At 32.7% G+C, this 14333-nt stretch overlaps 1 protein-coding gene across 18 annotated transcripts in view; it reads left to right on the top strand.

Annotated features, from left to right (window-relative positions):
- The window catches only part of LOC116345653, a 112248-nt gene that overhangs the window by 87177 nt on the left and 10738 nt on the right, over positions 1 to 14333 (top strand). For 13 of the 18 annotated variants that reach the window (XM_031775206.1, XM_031775210.1, XM_031775207.1 and 10 more), the window contains 15 exons: positions 742 to 792; positions 1539 to 1653; positions 1774 to 1925; positions 2297 to 2436; positions 4777 to 4947; positions 7566 to 7760; positions 8284 to 8392; positions 8597 to 8776; positions 8899 to 9036; positions 9110 to 9267; positions 9345 to 9395; positions 9636 to 9953; positions 10054 to 10231; positions 10311 to 10437; positions 10535 to 10638. In XM_031775206.1, the coding sequence (XP_031631066.1) occupies positions 742 to 792; positions 1539 to 1653; positions 1774 to 1925; positions 2297 to 2436; positions 4777 to 4947; positions 7566 to 7760; positions 8284 to 8392; positions 8597 to 8776; positions 8899 to 9036; positions 9110 to 9267; positions 9345 to 9395; positions 9636 to 9953; positions 10054 to 10231; positions 10311 to 10437; positions 10535 to 10638 (2187 nt within the window). The remainder of the gene's footprint in view (positions 1 to 741; positions 793 to 1538; positions 1654 to 1773; positions 1926 to 2296; positions 2437 to 4776; positions 4948 to 7565; positions 7761 to 8283; positions 8393 to 8596; positions 8777 to 8898; positions 9037 to 9109; positions 9268 to 9344; positions 9396 to 9635; positions 9954 to 10053; positions 10232 to 10310; positions 10438 to 10534; positions 10639 to 14333) is intronic. The other 5 variants (XM_031775221.1, XM_031775219.1, XM_031775220.1 and 2 more) reach the window with 1 other exon arrangement.

The raw sequence follows: 14333 nt of genomic DNA, 5'->3' as shown, positions 1-14333 counted from the left end.
TTTAGAAAAAGGAAAAATCATGCTTCAAAAAGTATTGCTGGAAGTGTTTCTTTGGCTGGGATGTTTTTTTTTCTTCAGTTAAAACTACTTTCTAGTTTTCACCTGTTTACTTTCAATAAAAAGGGTGTTCGGTAAACTGTATGTTCTCGTTTGGGTAGTTTTTTTCTCGTATTAACGCAAACATAAAAAAATCCATTTAGAAAACTTTGTTTTACAGAAAACAGAGATATTAAGAAAAATGGAATGCATTTTACTCAAACATAGTATAAACTTCAAATAATTGTAGCTATTACGTGGGTTAAATCTATTGCACTTTTGTTGTGTCTATCTTTACTTTTAATGGTTCAGAGTCATCAACTTCAGAAATGCTCTTCGAGCGTAAAGGAATTAAAACAAAAAAAAAATTATTGTAGTAAAAACTTTTCAATTGACACAGGAACATACATACAAATTGTATAATATAGACGAGAGATCAAAATTAAAATATTTTAAGCGCTTTAGAAATTGAGTAATTGTAACATTTATCGGGAAAAAAATGCACTGATTTTTAAAAACTAATAATAAAAAATGTTGTTTTTCTTAGTAAACGAATACAAAGACTACTTCAAAATTTTATAACGTCATAGGTCGCCTCTTCCATATCTTTCTATCGAACACATTCTCTTTCTCCTGCAATTCAATTCTAATTCGGTTTACAAATTTGTTGTATTTTTCTCTCTCTATCTCTTCCATTTTCTGCAGGCTGCTCTGAGGTTATGAATAGCTCAGGGATTTTTAATACCGATTCTCAAGGTAATTTTAACTTTTACCACCATAACAGAAACAAATTAAACAAAACAAAATTTTCAAACACCATCAACTTTGGAAATACACAGTACACACAAGCATTTCAATTCAATGAGTAGGCAAAAAAAAATGTTTCCGAAAACTCTTAAATTTGAGAAGAATGTTTTGGAAAGAGAGAACCGATTGGAAAAAAACAATTGAAATCAACGTGTTCAACCGAATATCCATTTGGGCAAAGAGATGAAATCGATTTTGAACTAGATATCTCTGGCATATGTTCATCATTGGCTAAATCATTAAAACAAACATCATTAGCATGGTTTTCGAAATTATAACTAACACACATAAACACATTCATTATCCCTGGTACTGACACTATGTTCATAAGGAAAACCTAGTTGGCGTATATCTTTGAGCTTAGGAGACTTAGACATATCATGTAGCTTGGTCATTGCAATTGACGAATGGTTGAGCTTACTATTCAACTTTTGTAGTTTGATTTGAAAACAAACATTTACGAAAACTGTATATAATTTCATGTAATTTATTTGTATGCTAAGATCCAAGCAATGAATACAAAAAACACAAGTTGCCTTTAAATAAAATCGAAAAAATTGAGTTGAATTATTTGAAAAAATCGATGTCGTTTTTGAACTTAAAAGAAATAAAATTGGCATAGTTGTGTATTAAAGTAAACAAATCGGCCGAATATATGTTAATACTAATTTAAATACATGTTATATCATTTATAGGTATCATCAAGGGTGACGAAATCATGGTAATCAACGGTGCAATTGTGTCTGATTTGGATATGATGTACATTGAAAGTGTGCTACAAGAAGAATTTGCTTTATGCATGATGATGAGGTAATATTGTCCATATCCATCTTCAATAGATACACATATTTTTCTCCATTTTTTTGCCATATTATGCGCACATATTTTAAATGAAAATTTTTCGATTTGGTTTGTGCTTTTGACTTCCAGATCATCACGCACTGAGCCCCCAGATCTGGTTGGTATAATGCGTGTAACTGATGACATGATTGATTCACTTGTGTGCCCACCGCCACCAAGTGAACCACCCGCTATGAGTGACGAGATGATCAATGAATTAATCGTTCCGGCGCCCGGATGGAGTGAGTATTGTTATTGTTCATTGTAAAACAATATTAAATTTCAGCCCAGTTGGTTTTATTTTCATTATTCGTACACAATATGGGGTCGATGTGACTGGTGTCTATCGATTCCGATTGCGGATGACCGCTTTTGGAAAATTGCACCATTTTAAATTTTCTAAAACTAACCAAAAAGCGCTTATATTGTGTAAATTTTCGATTTGAATACATAACACACACAGGTGTGCACAGTTTTGTTTGTTCGCAGAGAGCGAATCTTTTTTTTTTGTCTTTTTTACATTTATTGAGAAAATATTTGCTTGCAATCCAAATAGTGCGGTCATTTTGTATGATATTCATTTGCATTTTTTTAATTCTTATCGTTTTATAAGGCAAGGACGTTTTTTCACCCGAAGTTGAAAGTTCACCAGCACCATCATCAACCGAACCACAAAACATACCAATCGGTGTTAAACAAACTAGTCGCACCAGCAGTTTTGAAATTGAAAATTTATTGAAAACAGCTGAACAGGTAAATGACATTTATTTTCTAATACACTCAATTTTGATAAAATATTGATTTATTGGCGTTTGATTGTGAGAATAATATTTTTCCGTCGAATTTCAACATTTTTGGATGCGAAAAACCAAAATTAGTTCATGTTCACATTCCAAAACCTAGGGGGTAGACACGTGGATAAGGATTAGACTTTCAGTGTAAAAATTCAAGAAATTAAAGTGGAATAGACAATTCAGTAGCTGGATTTACTATGTATGGAATAGCGAAAATGGGTTAGATTCAATGTTTTTGTAATCGATAGTACAGAATTTGATCAAAGCATTGAACTTGTTTTGAGATATTAATTTGTTATTTTTTGAAATATTTTTTAGTTTAAAAGTTGATTACAAAGAACCATGTCAATTTTTCATATAGCGAGTGAGCCAGCAGTTTTTGACTGAGAGTTTGTCTAACCCTACATTTGTCATAACTGAGCAGAGTGCGTTTAACTCTCAAACGGCACATTTGCATCGCATGCATGATCGTAAATAAGAATTAAATAAATTGAAATGGAAATATTAAAAACGATGATAATACAAAAAAAGTATTAATCATGCAAAATAATTGGAATAATTAAAATAAAATAAAATAATTTTTATATTTATATCATTTGATTTTTCGGGTGAATCCTTCTATCGTGAATTAAACGTACGTTGTTTTGTTATGATAGCCGCAGGGTTTGACAAATTTGCAAGCAATGACAGCTGGCTCACTTTTTGGCATTGTTCTTTACAAAACAATAGAATCACTTTCTCAAAATATTATTGACAAAATGTCATACTCCAGTGTCGATAAATAAGTTTTCAACAAAGTGAATAGCGGCAAAATGTGACATTATATTTGACAATGAAATGACGGATTGGTGGAATAGTGGGATTAGTGTTTATATATTGGAATCATGGTTTAATCGTTTGTGTCTCCCCCATAGTCCAAAACAGTTTCAATTAGAACGTGAATTTCTTTTTAAAACTAACGACAATGGGTCATATGCTAATGAATTCATTATTTTTTTTCTCGATGCAATTATTTTACGCAATGAACCAATTAGTATACGTCTAAACTTAATTTTAGTGCACGCTTTTGTGCATTTTTGTTAAATTCCTGCTTTTGAACAACTAAGTTGTGGATGGTTTTTTTTGTTTTAACTTGGATTTATTTAGTTTTCAGTTTAAGCGGTTTTATTTCCAATAATAAATTTAAAATTTAAATGCTGTTTTCTGAATTTGTCGGAAAATTTATACAGAATGAAATCAAAATCACATTTCATAATAATTATTATGCATATTTGAGTTGTGACCGTACGTGCGTATAAAAAGCGAAACCGCATTCTGCTATCGCTCATCTCTTGCCCTCGATGCAACTATAGTTTTGGCTTTTTGGCTCATTTGAAACCAATTGTTTCATATATGAGTGACTCTCCCGTGTGCATCCCAGCACAAGAATTTGTATTATGTTGATGAAAATTATTCAAATTGTTGCATATTAATATAATCGATTGACGTGGCGCAACAATAACAATTATCATCAGAATACGTATAATATATATAATTAAATGCAAATGCAATGTGCAATGTGCCGCTGAAAATTCTCTATCCGGGTGTATCAATTTTTTTATAATATGCTGTGAACTTTGCCAGACATTTTGATTCAATTGTTATTTTTGGTTCTTTTTTTTTGTCTTTATCGAGAACTCATATTTTAACCAAATAAGTATATGTGTTAGCAGTCAGATATTTACTATAAAAAGCATATGTTGCAACAAACCTCACAGAGAAGTAATTACTATTTGATTGATGTTTTCCGTTACACCCATGCAAATTTGCCGTGGATTTCCAAATGAGAACTCGATGCAAAACAAAATATAAAATACTTTTCGAAGAAAGCATACATGTTATGATTTAACTTTAACGTTGAATTTACTTGTTAGATGTGATTGTAATTTTCTCACATGAAATTCGCCAGTGTAATGAACTTTCTTTATTTCGATTTTTTGTTCAATTCATTAACAAAATGATAAATGATTGCTATAGAATAAAAACAGCGTATGAAAAGGTTGCATTTCAAAGCGAAACACCGTCATACAAAATACAGCAAAAAATGTATGTAAAAACAACGTTTGGTGTGCGACCGTATCATACGCTGTATTTATTCTAGAGAATTCAAATAATGTTTTTATTGAACCATGAGTGGTGAATAACATACAAAGAATGCGCCAAACTAAACATTATAATTTGAAAATTTTATAAATAGACTAATGAGCATTAGCCCCAACTAATGAGCATTTCCATATTTAATAATACGATGGATTTTTAGGTCACTGGATTTTGTCGATCTCCACAAGAAACCCGGAAATCTAGTCCAACCGGTTCGGTAACATCATCCGTATCAAATGTTATGCTAACACCATCACGTCAACTGACCGATGCCGAAAAGTTGCGTAAAGTAATTTTAGAATTAGTGGATACGGAACGAGCTTATGTGAAGGTAATTCAATGATATTTTTTATCAATTTAATTCGGTTTTCATCAATTTGACTTTGTATTAATACAAAATACATGCATCAATAGCACACAATTTTGAATTTCATCTACGTTCATTCAAAATGTGGTGTTATCATTCTTGATTTGTACGTACAAACGCATTTACAATAAAACTAAAAATAATCTATATAAACCAATCAATAATTTCGATTCAAAATTGAGAAATGTAAATAAAAATTTCTGAATAATTATAAGCTTATCGCTTAATAATGTTGCCAATGCAAACACTACATAATATCAAAATTATTATGTTGTCAATTGTGATTAGAATGTAATATGGTTGGGAGGGCGAAAAGTTCAAACAATGTGAATTTCTTTCCGTTGAACATTTCAAAAATCGTTCAACTGTTCACCTTTCTTAATTTTGTGAAAAACATTTGTCGTCATGTTCATAATTTGCATAGTTCCGTCGCCTTTATGTCAAAAAACAAGTTTCGAAGCAGACTACCTTATATCACATAAAAACGTAGAGCAATCGCATGAACGCATACACACGTTCAAATATTCACATCAAAATAAGAAGGAAAAAAAGAGAAAGTAGACAAAGAAAGGAGCTTGATTGAGTCACACAAAGAGAAGAGCTATTCAAGCATCACAAACGTTCAACCGGAACGATTTAAAGCATATTTTCTACGAATACGAGTTGAATGTCACAAATGGTGATATCACGTGCAAATCGTCTGGATGAGCAGTTGAGCACACATTATTCGTTCTTTTTAGTTTGAAATAATTCCTCATATAATTTAGATAAAGTTTTAAGAAACAAATTTTAACGTAAAAGCATCATTATCATGCACAACATACTAACCAGTCAATATATTGAGCTTACTGATCAGCCCAGTTAATTGATACACTTCAATTTTGTGAGAACAACAATTTTCTTCTAACAAAATAGAACTCCAGAGATGATAGATTTTCTATTCGACACAAAAATGACCACCCCAAAGCGTTACATTTTTCAACATTAAAATAGATAAAAAAACACCGTCGCCAGTACCACCATTATCTTCATCATCTACATTCGTGCATTAAATGCGATGGAAATTGTAACATGAAATTACCATTCATTTGATGTTCATTTCAATTTGTATAATTTAAAAGTTCTTCCTTGAAATTCAGTCGTATCAAACAGAGAAACTCACAATCGCGTGCTGTGATGTATTAAACATTCAACTATGCCAACAATGCAGAGAAAGAGAAAAATAGATTGGTCTCTTGATCGAAATCGATTGGTGCATCTAAACGGTAAAGATGTTTGCGATTAGTTGAAATGTGCGTTAAATGCATTTTCGTCAAATCAATTTAAACAAAAGACGGTTCTCCGTATAGGTACATGGCATATATGATGTTAAACGTACATAATCAACGACGATTCGATTAGTTTTATCCGTACAATCGTCCGGTTTGCAAGTTCATGACATTAGATGAAATGACATGCGTCGAGATTGTTTGAAATTCATTAGTGACAGATTTTCAACAATAAAAACCGTTTCCCATGACACCAATCAACATAACACAAAACGCACACACAATCTAATCAATGCCAGCATATCATGCAATTTTCACACAGAGATTGTCATTTGCTGCTCGAATGCATGTTCATCCGTTGCAACGTAGTCAAATCTTTGCAAAACTGAAAACAAACAAAAAAAGAAATTAATTTCAATTTTCAAGTGAAGTGAATACCGAAAATGTGATTTCGAGGGTCATCATACAATTCTCTTTAGCCACTCACTTAACAATAAAACTATGAAACGAAATCTATATGATGGATATCGGTTTATGAAAGCCAACGAAATCTATGTAAAATTCTCAATTCGGAAATGATATGTGCACGTCGATTTGTGAATTTTCCAATAAGTACGTGTACATTTGTGTGTTCATGCCATTACCATTTTATGTAGTCAGTTTATTGAATGTACACAAACATTATCAAGAGATATGCATACCATTTTGGCTTCTTGATGGTCTCGAGGTTGCAATCATTTTTGGAATTTCATTGTTTTGCGGTTTTGACCTGGAAAATTATTTTGACTCAGATTTTCCATTAGCGTGAAACTAATGCTCAACCACAAATGTGTGCGTTCGTCAGATTCTTTCGCATGCGACTATTTTTGTTTTTGTTTTGATTCATTATAATCACAAATTTTAAATTCAACTGCTGTGCGTTTGAATTATTTTGTCATTTTTGTTTTGTTTCAATTGCTTTTATTCTACACTATATTTGTGGTGAAGTTCGGGCTTAAACCGACTCAACATTGAAACCTAATTGTCGGTATAATTGTATATATAAATCGCAAAATTGTATAAGAAAAAGCTTGGATTATAAACCATTTAATCTGCGTTAAATACATAAAATAGATCTTTCCACAGATAAACAATAAATTAAACCATTCAGTATTATTTAGTTCGAACGAAAAGAATGATGACATTTTGTACTCTCTGATTTGACTTGAATCGATTTAAGAAAGTATTACAGCATTGTTCATTGTTCGTTTATTCATTCATAAAACATTTGTATTACAATTTATTGACATGATTTTAAATACAATCAATTTTCAGCATTTGAATAACTTGCTCGAACACTACTTGGAACCACTGAAGCGCGAAACATTCCTATCGCATGCCGAAATAGCAGCACTTTTTGGTAATATACAGGAAATCGTCACATTTCAACGTCAATTTTTGCAAAACTTGGAAGAAGCTCTTGATTTGGAGCCCGACTTCCATAAATTTGACCATTCAAGCCAATTCAAGGTAATTTTTTCGATTCAAAATGGAAACTGTTTGTTAAATCACTTCCACTATAATTTTCGGCTGACAGTGTTTTGATGTCACAAATTTGACAAAGAGTCCATAATTAATAGAATGTAAATCGTAGACGAAAAGCAATTTAGTTTTTCGAATTTTCAAGAGTCATTTGAAAGTTTTTGTAAAATTCGATTTAATATTTCTGTCACTTTTTTTATGTTTTGAGGTTGGAAAAATATTTAAAAAAAAAATGTATATAGAAGTTAGTTATTGTTTTCGAGGTGACTGTTTCTTTCACTTGTGCATATTAAATTCCGTATAGGCAAAATGGCGAAGTGAAGCTGCCGAAAGTATAGTGATTCTTTTGTTCAAATTTTCATTTATAACGAGCTGCCGCGTTGTTTTATGTACAAAACTTTTTCGCTTAAACAAATTTTGATGCAATTCATTTCATTTTTTTTCTTCTCTTTCTCATCTTCATCTCCGGTTTTTTTTAACGATTCAATGGACTTTTGTTTTGTGTCACCAGAATGTGCTGTTTTCCATTGGATCTGCATTTTTGTACTATGTCAACCATTTCAAATTGTATTCATCGTTCTGTGCAAGTCATAGCAAGGCGCAAAAAGTTTTACATCCGAGTAAGTCTTCACATACACACAAAAAAAAAACACGTAGAAAATAGTAAACTAGTATTATTTTGTAAAACAATTTAATTATGACAATTGAATGTGATGTGGCAAAAATAAATTGTAATCAGTAGAAAAAGTTATGCTGATTGGATTATGATGAAAATAATACCATTCCAATTAGTAAGAAATATTTGTTTCGGAACATTTTTGTAGATGAAGGAAATCAAGCGCTTCAAGAGTTCCTAATTGCGCGTAATCCAAAGCAACAACATAGCAGCACACTAGAGTCATATTTAATTAAACCAATTCAAAGAATCTTGAAATATCCATTGCTACTGCAACAGTTAAGAAATCTTACAGATCCTCGTTGTGAAGAACATACACATTTAGTTGGTAAGTTTTATCCCATCATAAAAATTGTAATTGTTAACGAATGATTGACGACTTTCTGCATTCATACAGAAGAAGAAAAAGATTAAAACAATTTTTTTTAAACATTCTTTGTGTTAAAACAGAGGCGTTGAAGGGAATGGAAAAAGTGGCCGAACATATAAACGAAATGCAACGAATTCACGAAGAGTATGGTGCCATTTTCGATCATCTATTCCGTCAACATCAAAAATCATGTAAACAGCCGATTGATTTGAGTCCAGGTATGCTATTGTGATACTTTCCTCGTATATGTGCGTGGTTGGCGCAATTGTGAATTTATGTTATTCTCTTTAGGTGATCTCTTGTACTATGGTGGTGTTGAATGGTTGAATATATCCGATTTCTTGGGTAAAATTAAGAAAGGTCTAGAGCTGCATGCAATGTGCTTCGTATTTAAATCGGCCGTTGTATTTTTGTGCAAGGAACGACTGCGACAGAAGAAAAAATTAATGGTAAAACAAATGACATAAATAAGCGCTAACAGCCAAACCAATAAAATGTTTCTTTTTTTTGTGTGTGTGTTCTCAAGGCGGTTTCGAATAAGAATTCAACGAATGAAGTGGAAATTATAAGATATCAGGTAAGTGGGGTTGTAATTACTATTTAATTTATGTATACTTTTGGTATAAGCTATAGTTGGATGCGTTTAATTAAATATTCAATACAAACATTGCTGTCAACGCAACCATACAAGAATGTCAGCTAAAGTAAAAAAAATACTTATACATACAAAAGACTATGATATAGAAAACTGCGCAAACTTGTTCATATCACATTTAACATATTTCAATAAACGTATCCGTTTTTTAATTTGAAAAAGGTACTGATACCGGTGACTGAGGTGCAAGTTCGTGCATCATCTGCAAAAGATATGGACTCACATTTCCTGTGGGAATTAATTCATTTGCGTTCCCAATTGCAACGACGATCCGAAAAAGTATATGTATTATCAAATAGTACGGCCGATTTTCGTAATGCATTCCTCAAAACGATTCGCCAAATTATACGCGAAAGTGTTCGAAATATGTCATTACCAATGAGAGGCATGGGCAGCGATAATTCATTGACCGATTTGCCGCCAATTCATCGTGGCTCAACGGGAAACTCACAAACTCTAGAAAGACCTAAACAACAAATTGTAATTAACATAATATTGACGTTTTTGTTTTTCGTTTCATTTTATGGCGTGTGCAGATTTTAATGATTTGATTTCCATCATTTGTTTATTTTGCGAATAGCCAATGATGCAAGGCTCACAAACTTTGGGCAAAACAAAGAAAACTAAAAGTTCGCAACGACATTCAGCTGGTAATATAGACTATGACAATATACAAGGAAGTCAAGAAGGTGAAGATGTTCCAATTCAAGTGCACACAGGCTTTAGAGTGCGCAGCAAAACTGTTGGAGATACTGCTGGTAAGTTGGAAATTGTGTTGAGAAGATGTTGTTATCGTATAACTAATTTGGGTTTGCAACTTTTTATATAAATATTTAGATCCACCAATTCGAAAGTATGGCGAACAAGAAAAGGATCCGGGCACAAAATCAGAAGGCGAGGAAGACTCACAACAAGGAACGATCAAAAAGATACTTGGCCGAACTCCAAATCATTTAACACTGAGGTGAATAGCAAACAATTTTTTATGTTTATTTTTTGAAATGAAGTGAATGTAATTAACCCGATTTTAACAACATTTTGCTCAATCATTTATTTTGCAGCACCACATCAACATTGTCTGTAGGAAGTACTGGTAGTCAAGCACGTTTAATTCAATCGTCACATGCTCCAGCCACGTATCAGCCGATTTTAATGAAAGATTTAGGTAAGCTCAAATCACCTAGCAAAGAAACCAATGTCACACAATTATTTGAAAATGATAAAACTGTGGTTGGCGGTGGTGTTGGCGATGACGAAGAAAAGTTCAGCGAACAGGTAATGGATCGTCATTTGAGCGAATTAGTTACTGATGAAACAAACACCATATGCGATATAGCACAATATATGGCAAATTTAAAAGAAAAACACTTGGAATCAGAGCAAAAGCTCGAATCGGGACATGTTGGTGGTCGCGTTATAAAAAGTTGCCTAAATCGTGGCAAATCTAGTGAAACGGATATTGAATCGGGTACAGATGACAGTGGTAAAGGTCAAACAATGGATACATTGAAGCCATCGTCTGAAGAAGATGAAATGAATCAAATTGTGATCGATAAACGCGTTGACAAAGTGTTTAAAAGTGACAAATCGGATAAAATAAAAGAGCCCGACATTCGGCGTCAAAGTTTAAAATCACCACGTCAAAGTGTTCAATTGATTCATTCACCGGATCGAAGTAGTGGTTTGAGTCCAATAAAAATTATCAAAGTAAAATCGCCACGCGGTAGCATGGATAGTGGCAAACGTACAAGTGTTAGCCGAGATAATTCACGTGAACGACAATCAGCCAGTGGCAGAGTTCGACGTGCATCAGAAGGTGGCATTTTGAAAACGATGTATTCGAATGATGCGCCCGCTATCAGTGGTGGCATTTTGAAACGAAGCATTAGCCCGAAATTAAAATCACCCGAACGCCAAAATAGTCTGTGCTCACGAAAATCATTGAGCCCCGGCACAAGTTTTGATTCACGTTCACCCGATCGATGGCTATCACCACATAGCAGTTTTGATAATCGTTCACCCGATCGACGTTCATCAGAGAGTTGTTATGCTGATCTTGATTTTCATAATTTTCATAAAAACGGTCACATTCGCAGTAATCAAAGTAGTTTTGAATCACGATCACCCGAATGCGATAGAAAACGTAGCCTAAGCGCACACAGCAGCTTTATGCTGCCGCCCAAACAGCATGAAATGCAATACCAATATTATCCAACCGATCATCGTGTCACATCTCGTTCACCAGAACGAAAAGGTAAACGTTTATCGAAATCACTTGAACGTACCACACCGAAAGAAGTTTATTATTATTGTAGCGGCTTATCGCCGGAACGAATTTATCGAATCGGCTTACCAAATCGATCACAATCGGCCGATAATGGAATGAGTCGTAATGGTTTGATTTTGACACGATCAAATGACTCTTTGGCACGTTCGCTTGAGCATCCAACATGCGTTGAATGTCTGTATCAACAGAGAAAAATGGATCAACAACAAAAGACCCGTGTACGACAAAGTCGAGCACGAAAGAAAGTACCACGTGGCTCAATCCAGAATGGTCAATTGAAATATCAACGCAGCCGCAGTAAATCCGAAGAGAGTTGCGTCGATTGCAATGACTTTTATGAAATCCATGTTTAAACAATAAAAACGAACAACTAATTGTATCTAATGCCATTCACGATGAAAACAAGAACAAAAAAAATGAAGAACAAACATAATGCCTACGATTTACAAATATACATAAATATACATCGTTTCCTTAATGTCCCCGAGTCATAGTCGTTGTAGGGTATTCAGAATTGATGTTTTTATTCGCGGGTAACATAAGAGTACAACTGTTATTACATTTTAAATAATTTTTTATCAACTTTTTTCCCCGTATTTTTGTTACTTCAAATGCAAATCATTGTAAATATTTTATGCAAACGTGAATTAATTTGTTCCAAACATTTTAGATAGTTGATTATATTTACACATTTTATTGAGATTAGCAACAACAAAAACAACAACAACAACAACAAAAAACGAAGTGAGAAAAACAAACAAAACGAAATTATGAAGCGATTACATTTTGAGTAACATTAAAATCAAAGCATGTACCTAATTTGTGAATGATAAATTCCACATGAAACACCTACACACAGATTTATATATACATACATATACTTTAATTAGTGAGTGTGAAACGTGCATAATCCGCATTTTGGTTCCATGTTGGTTGACACACACACCATAATCGGACAGCGAAAGTTGGTGCCGACGATTGATGAACTTTATAACTTATTTTGTATTGAATTATTAACATGTATAGTGTACACAAAACGATTGCACAAATCAGTCCGAGCATGATTCATTTATTTTTTAAATCTAAACAAAAATATGTTAGCTCGTTAAGAAAGAAAGAGTGTATTTCGGGAATGTGAATTTTGGTGCTATAGCAACAAATAACACGATGTGAATTCATTGAAATCACATCATTTTTAATACGCTTATTGAATACTACTTTTTAGAACAGATTGACTGTAGAAAAATGCACACATACACACATGACAAGAAAAAAATGTTTTTCAAAGTGAAATCAACATCTGATCGGCATTGGTGTTAAAATCATCACATGAAAATGTACTCTTTCTTCAGAGTGAAACTATTTAAAATTGACCAAAGAAAAGAAGAAAAGCAAACAACTGTATCAATCAAAGCCAGCAAATTTTGAATGAAAGTGAATTATTATAGGCTTTTATAAATCGGAATTCACTTTTCGCATGGATCCAATGTTAATTTTTCCAAAGATAAAACACGAGAAAAAAAGTAAATCGATTACCTGAAACTGTCACAATCCCGTTCGTATTTCACATTGAGCGTTTGCAAACCTTAAGCTCTTTTTGATATAAATATATGTGTGTGTGTATGTGAACAGGTAAGTGCTGATGGAAAATTGAACTCTGGATCCATTGAATTTCCGTGTGTGTGTGTGTGTGTGTTTTTTTTTCACATATAAATGATGCCAATAAAACCTTTTCTGACATGAAAAAAATTATACCAAACTGTAGTAAAATCACACCCATACACAAAACCAAAAACGCAAACAAACAAAAAATACCATGTTCTTAGCAAATCCAACTGATGTGAGAAAACATACAACAACAAGCAAAAAAAACCTAAACCCAAATCGGATTCAAGCCAAAAGTTATATTATACATATACTCTATACATATGTACCTTTTAAATCAAAATGCATGTAAAATAAATTAAATATAATATTGTGTATAACGGCTTTGTAGCAGTAAAATCAAAACCCCTTAAACAATAAGCATTATGCAAAACACATTCAATACACTATCCTCAATCAAACGCAATCAAACCATTGTTGTTCCACTATCGTGTGTTCCTTTTAACATCCAAATGAGATTTACTACTGTCCATTTTTAACAAAAAAAAAAAAAAGATCAAGAAAAAGCAAACAATAAAAAGAAAAAGAAGAAGAAGAAAAATCAATATGTGAATAGCGTTTACCTTTCAAAATATCACATAAAGCGTTCGCTTCGGTTAATCGGAAACGCGGTAAATTTACGGAGATTTTTCCATTCACAAGCTTCTCTTCATTTTTCCTTTCATTTTCTATCTATATGTATATGAAAATTAAGATTAGACGGTGAAAATGTTAAAGTTTTAACTCCATCGTTGTATAATTACATATAATACATATACAGTATACAATAAGCCTCTCTTTATAAAGCTATGAAGCAACAAAAGCATTATAAAAGGGCAAGCAGTTGATTTTTTTCTGTTTATATTTTCGATAATCTGGAGTCGCTATTGAAAGCCAAACTCAAAACTTCTTTTTAACAACAGCCAAAA

This window comes from Contarinia nasturtii, unplaced genomic scaffold (genome assembly GCF_009176525.2).
Source record: "Contarinia nasturtii isolate CC-2019 unplaced genomic scaffold, AAFC_CNas_1.1 Cnas_scaffold_1371, whole genome shotgun sequence".
Taxonomy (NCBI): Eukaryota; Metazoa; Arthropoda; class Insecta; order Diptera; family Cecidomyiidae; genus Contarinia; species Contarinia nasturtii.
Note: the sequence above shows the minus strand (reverse complement) of the source record. Positions and strands in the feature narration are given on the sequence as shown.